At 38.6% G+C, this 8,645-nt stretch overlaps 1 protein-coding gene across 1 annotated transcript in view; it reads left to right on the top strand.

The window, feature by feature from the left end:
• The window catches only part of chata (choline O-acetyltransferase a), a 13,535-nt gene extending 7,148 nt beyond the window's left edge, over positions 1–6,387 (top strand). Inside the window, exons 8-15 of the mRNA XM_015052544.1 lie at positions 261–430; positions 1,316–1,416; positions 1,506–1,634; positions 1,727–1,849; positions 1,934–2,075; positions 3,353–3,415; positions 3,505–3,642; positions 5,935–6,387. Coding sequence (XP_014908030.1) covers positions 261–430; positions 1,316–1,416; positions 1,506–1,634; positions 1,727–1,849; positions 1,934–2,075; positions 3,353–3,415; positions 3,505–3,642; positions 5,935–6,309 — 1,241 coding nt within the window. The 3' untranslated portion in view covers positions 6,310–6,387. The remainder of the gene's footprint in view (positions 1–260; positions 431–1,315; positions 1,417–1,505; positions 1,635–1,726; positions 1,850–1,933; positions 2,076–3,352; positions 3,416–3,504; positions 3,643–5,934) is intronic.
• The last annotated feature ends 2,258 nt before the right edge of the window (positions 6,388–8,645 follow it).

Below are 8,645 nucleotides of genomic sequence, written 5' to 3'. Positions count from 1 at the left end.
AGGGGCGGGGAGAGGGGGGGGGGGCCCCCCGTGTTCTAAATGGGGGGGGATTTTTTTTTTTTTTTTTTTTTACAGAATCTGAACTTTCTTTTATAAAAATGTTTCTTCCAGCAATGACTGTGTAGCACTGGAGACAGTCAGAAATATGGCCGCTCTCGCACACACACACACACACACACACACGAGACTGGGGGGAACTTTTATTCAAAAACAAAACTTTAGAAGATCAAATTATAGCTATAACATTTTTCTTCCAACAGAATCAACCAACCGAGACTCCCTGGACATGATAGAGCGATGTTTGTGCCTGGTTTGTTTGGATGACGCAAGTGGATCTGAGCAAAGCGATACGACACGCGCCGCAATGATGCTGCACGGTGGCGGACCGAGCAAGAACGGAGGCAACCGCTGGTACGACAAGCCGATGCAGGTCAGTGAGCAGAATCCCTTTAGTATTTGATATTGTGTGTCCGAGAGCTTTGAGTTAACATGATAGCCCAATGCAAAGGAGTAGTAGCCAGTGTTGATGTGAAGGCAGATGAAGACATGTAAACGCAATCCTGAATGAAAAGCTGTTAGAGACTGAAGGCCTTGAAACTAGAGCAAGGTTCACATAAACATTCAGCCAGAGTTATGTTGGAATGAATTTGGATCAAAGCATGTTTATAGTTAAAGTTCAAGAAAAAGCTCAAAGTTAACTGATTAAAAAATGAAACCATGCATCCGTTTTTATTTTTTATTTTTTTTGTGTGTGTCTGTTTTGAAGTGTTTTGCTACTTTGTGTTGGTCTATTAAACAAGCACACATTAATTAAAAAAAAAAAAAAAAAAAAAAACTTATGAGTAATTTCAGTGTGACAAGGTTCAAGGAGTATGACAATTTTTGCAAGACACTGTTGCTTAAAAAGCCATGTGTTATTTAAACATGAATTACTGCTTTTTTAATGAAAAGGAAAATTAAACAATCAAAGATTATTTTGTACTTCAGCAACGGCATTCAATTTATTTTGCAAATCAGTGTAAAAGTAATGCTTGAAAGAATGAAATTGGAGAACAAAAGTCTGAATGAGAAATTTTATATTCAGTTTGCAACAGATCTACAGTTTTATCTCGACATAAATTCTCCTAAAAGACGTTCAGACATTGATAAATGACATTTACAGGAGAAGTTCAAGGCTTCTTTTTAAACGACTGTCCTTACTGTGCAGTGTGCAGATGATACCCACCTAAAGAATCAAACAACGCACCTACACTGAACTGAAGTGTCAAATAATCTTAAGCACATGACGAATCCCACTCAAATGCTTCTTTTTCAGTTTATTGTAGGAGCTGACGGCTGCTGTGGAGTCGTGTGTGAACACTCTCCGTTTGAAGGAATTGTTCTTGTGCAGTGCTCAGAGTATCTCCTTAAATACATGTAAGAAATGATTTTCTATGATGCATAACAGATACCAAATTCTTATTATAGCAATGCTATTTTTTTTTTCTCTCCCCATGTGACATCAGGATTGGCAGCCCATCAAAGCTGGTCAGGGCTGCGAGTGTGAGCGAACTGCCTGCGCCACGCAGACTGCGCTGGAAATGTTCTCCAGAGATGCAAAAACTTCTCATCTCCTCTGCTGACGGGCTCCACAGGTTCACATTCCCTCTGGAACGGCGGAATTCAAAATGTGTTTTGTGGATATTTGTTTTCAATGCGCTGCAAAGTTTATTCCCCTTTTAATCAGACTGGTGAAGAACCTGGACATGAACGTCCACACATTCTCTGACTACGGGAAAGAGTTCATCAAGAAGCAGAAAATGAGTCCGGATGCCTACATCCAGGTCGCTCTGCAGTTAGCATACTATCGGTAAGAAAAAGATGAAAGGCTGTCATTTCTTATGTTGTTTAAACTCAGAAATTAGGATTTTCTTCCTCTGGTTTTTAACTACAGGTGTCACGGCAGAGCGGTGTCAACATACGAGAGCGCTTCCACGCGTCGCTTTCAGCAGGGCAGAGTTGACAACATTCGCTCGGCCACACCTGAAGCTTTGGCCTTTGTTAGAGCAATGACTGATATGAAGCTCACCTCAAGAGTAAGATGCTTCAAAGTGTTGAAACTAGATACTTAACTATACTCATAATTTTTTTACAGTCTGACATTAAATTAGACAATCATTTCCTGTGTTTGGAAAAGTGAAAAGTAAATTTTACTTGGTAAATTCCAGATTAATAAACAAGGGGGAAGGTTTTTAAGGATTTTTTTTTTTTTTTTTAGTTTCCATACACTGAAATTAACATTTTCTGATAGGTTAATCCACAACACTTGAGTCTAATGGAGGCATCTTTGTGGCCTCACCGCAAACACAACACTTTCTCGAGTGACAGTAAGGAAAAATTGAAAGAAACCCTGTGAGATGTCACAAAGAGCATTGTGGACCAAAAAAGTGTTACTTTAATATAACCTAACAAATGAATGTATCAACCACATGAGAATGTCCAAGCTGAATTTTTACAAAGTATGACCTTTAACCCTGATCAAAAGCAAAAGACCTCATGAAAGACGCTGACTGACGCAGATATTTGACAAAAGGCTTTTTTTTATCACCGTGAAATAAGTCCTGTTGTGATTTGGACCTGAAAACCCACTCAGAGAAGAAGAAGCCATTATTCAAAAGCAACACAAAAAAAGCCAGAAAGACCTTAAGACACAAGCCAGGAAGATAAGCCTTGGATACAACAAGCTTTTCCAAATGGACAAAAATCATATGGCTAGATCAATAACTCCAGCCGAAGGACAACAAAGTCACTGTCTTGGATTGGCCACCACAAAGTACCATTGAAAAGGTGTGTGTGAGCAAGGCGACCTACAAACTTGACTCGGTAACATCTTGAGTAATTCACCAAAATTACAGTAAACTCATCCAAGAAGCTTGTGGAAGGATACACACACACACACACGCATACACACACACACACACACACACACACACATTTTTCAAAATCAAACAGTTCATAAGGCAGTTATAGTAAAATGAAAATAAATATAAAATTCTGAACTAGAAAATAAGAAAAAAAAAACATTTATTCAGAAATGTATCTCACCCATTGTTCTTGTATTTGGCAAAAACATAATAATGGTGAAAATCCTAACTGATCAAAAACTGCAACGTTTAATCTTATTAGTGAGAAAAAAGTTTGTTTGATTTTGTTCGGTGTGTATCAATGAATGGTTTCAAATGTGTTTAATATTTCTGGTAAATGAATATTGCTGCATAATCAGTCTTGCTCTCATTTGCATTATTATTTTTAGGACATTGTAAAGTTAACTGTAAAATAGCAAAATATCAATTGCTACCCTCTGCACTGGCAGGAAATGGAGAAGATGGAGTTGTTGCGATGTGCCATAAATACGCAGACAAAGTATACCGTCATGGTAACCTTCTTCTATCGTAGCATTTCTACAACAACATTGAATTATTGAATAACTGCAATAACGTACCTTTTTTGTGTGCATTCGTATAGGCGATTACTGGGATGGCAATAGACAATCACCTGCTGGGTCTGCGTGAGGCGGCTCGCGAAATGAAAATGGAGAAACCCGAGATCTTCAAAGACGACGCTTATCTCATCAGTAATCACTTTATTCTCTCAACAAGTCAGGTGATTTCAAAAGCAATTTTACGATGCAATACACTTTCAGGAGCATAATTTTATTGTTGGCAATCTGCCAAGTAGTGAGTGTTGTGAAGTGGCTGTTGCCTAAGACCATTTAGTATAGCCATGTAGCTGACCATGTATGAGGAGCCACAACCAGCACTTGCATCACTAAGTAAAAGGCAAAACATCAGATTCAGTGCTAGGTTCTAGAGCAGTGGAGATTTTTTATTATTATTATTTTTATTTTTTTTTTTTTTTTTTTTTTTTTTTTTCAGAGAGCTTAACCATACATGTCTGTCTGGCAAATCAATTCAGACTTGTCTTGGATTGGCCACCACAAAGTACAGTGGCCAATCCACCGTACCACAGGACTCAAATCCTGGCTCCCTTTTACCGGGAGGGGGGGGGGGGGGACATTACTGTATCAGCAAACCAAAACAGTTTGAATAATTTCAGTAATTTGAGAACGGTCTTTTTCTGCTGGCCCACACGACTGCACATTGTGCATGAAACGGCATCCATGAAGAAATGGATGAGCAAGTTTGGTTTGAACTTGTCTCCACATAGTCCTGACCTAAACTCAGTAGAACGCCTTTGGAGTGAGTAAGAGCAGAGATTCACCAGTTCACACATGCGCTTCAAGAAGAATGGTCAAATTCTCCAAAATGAACTCCTGTAGCTCGAGGACAGTGTTTCCAGTAGAGCCCCAGCTGTAAATCTTGCTGCAGAACACACACACACACACACACCGTGCGTCATCACCACTTCCCTCCCCTGACCTGAAAAGCTGACTCACCTCTATAAAAGTCAGCCAGTCTGGGGCTGTGGCTACCTCACCATGTGAAGTCATAGCAGGACCAGACTGACTTGGACCACACTCATCTCATCAATCCCTTCACAAAATACATGCAGAGGGCAAAAAGGCGTTTTAATCCCACCCCGAAGTGTTTTGTGTAGATGGCATTAGACTTTTAAACCTGAGCTAGATAATCCTACACTGGGCAGAGAGTCTTTAAAACACAGCTTGAGTTGTATTATTTGATTTACTGGTGAAAATACCAAAAGGACATTTTTAGTCCTTTTTGAGATTCTTTGCACAGGTACACCTGACCCCCTCACCTTACTTCTCCCTTTGGAGAGGGTTAATACCTGAACCAGCTGCGTGCCCCTCTGGTACTTGGATCCCTGATCTGCAGGGTATAACCCACTGCAGAACTCAGAGAATCTATCTAGCCGGTTTTTTAGAGAAGATTCGCCTGGATTCTGACAGCTTACGTTTGAATGCCTCACCCGGCTTCCTCCCATGTGTTAAATAACCAGCAACCCGAGTTCGATAATTCCCACAGAACACATTCACTAAACGACTGCTCTTCTCACTTCGCCACTGGCACTTGGAACAGATCCAGCTTTAGTTTAGTGACTTTGTCAAGTTCCAGGAATGTTGTTCCATTTTACAATATTTGGACTAAAAGCAACCTATAAACACCTTTCTTATTTCTTCTAGGATCATGCACCATAGCTATTTTACTGCCATCCACAAACATTACAGTGACACATTCATTGAATGTCGTCAACTTCTGAATAATTTTGTATGCTTCTTTTATTAGTAATGCTTTGCAGGGGTCAGTACCGCTGAAACTGAGAGACACACTCCTTTCCTTGGTTCCATGCCTCTTGTGCTCTGGTTGATCACCCTTGTTCTCCTTTCAGTTCCTCTTTTTCCTAGTCAGTGCCCTAGACTCTGACAGTTCACGTCACTACAAGTCAACAACCTTCATTAAACTGATCAACTTTAACTGTGGTTACATCATTGTTGTTATTTTGCCTTTAGATCCCCCGTGGGAGTAAGGTCAACTCCACTTCCCTTTACACATACCTTGGATTGAGACTAGCATAAACAGCAGCATATAGACTGGAAAATCCTCAACTGAATTATTTTTTTTTTACATTTACAAAGCATTCAAAGCATTTGGAGATTTGAAAAACCATTTCTTAAAAAAAAAAAAAAAAAAAATCTTACCTTTACCCAAAATGTTATGAAAATGCCATCACTTTCTTGTGAACCCAAGATTACATATTGCCTTTTTGCATAAAGCGAACATATTTTCACACCTCCAGCATGCGTGATGAGGGAATTGGTATCACTTACATACTATTTACTTATCAAATTATAAAAATGATTGGGCTGCGTTGAAAATCTGTGATTAGCACTTGTAAGTCTTTTCCAAACTGTTCTTTATCATAGAAGTGCTTAACTGTCTGTAGTTCAGTTGTAAGTAGTAACTCTTCTCTCAGGTCCCAACAACTGTAGAGATGTTCTGCTGCTACGGACCAGTGGTGCCCGATGGATACGGCGCTTGCTACAACCCTCAGTCAGACCACATCATCTTCTCAGTGTCCAGTTTCCACGAGAACCCGCAGACGTGTTCAGTGAAATTTGTCAAGTGCTTGGTGCAGGGACTTCAGGACATGATGGATCTGTGCAACAGGTGCAACGGTGACCCCGACCCGGCCGAGCAAAGACGAAACAATCAGACGACGGAAACAAAGGGTAAAACATCACAAGACTCGACCAAGAGTCAACCAACAAATCCACAGGTTCTGGTGAAAAGTCCAGAGCCATCTTTTACAGAGGCCCGAACCCGGACTTCGGCAAAAGGAAAGTTCTAAAGGAAAAAAAAAAAAAAAAATCAATCTGAGAAAACTGTGCCACTAACATTACCTGTGGTGTGTGTTGAAGTGTATTATCAATTAATAAATCAAATTGTATTTCTGTAGCACATTTCAGCATTAAGGCATTTCAAAGTGCTTTACATAATTAAAAAAATGAATAAACAGTAAGAAAGAGAAAGAGATTTTGGAAAAAAAAAACTACTGCTAAATGAGAGGCAAAATTATGGTGCAATACTGTATTGCACCATAATTGCACAGTTTTATGGTGCAATACTGTATTTTTCCACAAAGTAAATGCGATGAAAAATGTTACATTGATGTGTAATAATTTCTGCTGTACTGTGAACTATTATTAGATTTTGAAATAATTATTTTTTTTATGAGTGAAGCTTTACGTGTGTTGTCAAAAGTATCAGTAGAATAAATAATTTCAAATGACCAATATATACATATGCATATCTCTAGATATATGTAGATGGGAAAGAGAACCATATTTACAAACGATTCATATTTTGCACAACCAGATATATTCTAGCCAAAGAAGAATTATGATCTGTTTTAGTTTACACGTTAGCATCATCTTTTAAATGAAGCTTGACTACAGCTGTGAGTTATTGCACCCGTCTGCTTGATGTGATCTAATTGTTCACTGATGTCTAATTATTTACTTTGCTTACTGCAGCCTTCAGTGCAATATATTTTTGCAGTTTTTTACCATTTGTATTGTAACAGCACTGTGCCCTGTTCTGGAGTTTCCCAAATAAGACATAATTTGATTAAATCATTTGTTTTAAATTCACTATGTATCAACTGTGTGCCACACACTGGGACTGACACTGTGCTTATGTACAAATAAAATCAAAGTTTACAGTATTTTAGAAGAGACACTACTAGTATCTACGAGCAGAAGACACAATTTAAGTGCTTTATTTAAATGCAGCAAGCTAGGAGTTGAAGTTAAAAAAGTAAGTACATGAAACGTGCAAATGAGAAATTATTGTTGTTCTTTAATGTTGATGTATTGTTATTGTAAAATCTAAGACATTAAAAAAAGATTGAAACCAGAGCAGTTTTTAGTGACCTTTTATCGAACAAAGAAAGGACTGCTGATAAGATCAGCATTATTTTTGTTATAAAAGTTTCTCAGTAGCACCAAGTTGGTAATAATACCTAATAAAAGTCAAAAAAGCTATACAACATCATGACCGTGTTTACTTTCCCTTGGAATAGTTATTGTGCCCTCAATGTTTATGATTTTTAATTAAAAACCACAAACGTACTCTATTGGCTCTTTATGTGACACAGAGTGGCACAAAATATTCAAGTGGACGGAAAATAATACTTGGTGAACTGCTTGGTTAGATGTGTTTTCAGGCTGCTTTATTATGATACAACTGGATGCAATCCTGTGCAAACACCTGACTTCAGGAGTCAAATCTGAAGTCAATTCAATAGTTCTGTGAAAGCCTCAGAGGTTTGTAAGAAAACAGCAGGAAACAAACGGCAAGTTTTAAAAGTCTCATCTGGCTCTGTTCAGTGGATGAGCTACAGCAACATGGCCGCCTTCTTACGGTGAATTCCAGGACATCAGCCAGTCAAACAGTTAAAAAGCATGCTGCATCTTTGAAGGAACTCATGTGGGGAGAATCTGTTCAAATCACAACTGTTTAAGGACTCCACAAATCTGTCCTTTATGGAAAAACGACAAGAAGATAGATTTTTGAAAGCAAGCAATAAGAGAGAGGGAAACGGAAAACATTTAGGCTGTCAGATTAGGCCAAAAATCCAACTTCCTGGGCAACTTGCAAAATACAATGTGTGGTATAAAACTACTCAAGCATATCACCTTTAACAAACCATTTGGTGAAACATGGTGGTGGCAGCATCATGCTGGTGAGACTTAATAGGTTATTAGATGGAGGTAAATACAGGGTAATCCTGCAAGAAAATTTACTGCAAAAAGATTAAACATGGGGGTAATTGCACCTTTTATGTATTAGAATGGCCTAGTCAAAGCCCAGACCTAAATCCCATTTAGGAATTTGTGACAAGGCTTGTAAGCTGATGTTTACACACTTTTTGTCTGATCAAAAATGAGCTTGAGGGATTTTGTTGGTAAGTAAAACTACATAAAACCAGACAAAATACATGAAAACTGATATTCACAGACACCTTGACGGGATGAAAAGCTGATGGAAACATACCATAGCCGACTTTAAACTGTAACTGCAGGAATGTGTGGCTTCACAAAGCATCGTTTCTCTGGGTTAAACGGAAAAGCACAACAAATTTCATTGGTTTTACTTGTGCAGCCCTTTGAAATCCATGGATAA

This window comes from Poecilia latipinna, unplaced genomic scaffold (assembly GCF_001443285.1).
Source record: "Poecilia latipinna isolate Pla-1442-1.1 unplaced genomic scaffold, P_latipinna-1.0 Scaffold53, whole genome shotgun sequence".
Classification (NCBI taxonomy): Eukaryota; Metazoa; Chordata; class Actinopteri; order Cyprinodontiformes; family Poeciliidae; genus Poecilia; species Poecilia latipinna.
The sequence above is the reverse complement of the archived record's forward strand: the minus strand, read 5'-3'. Positions and strand labels throughout refer to the sequence as shown.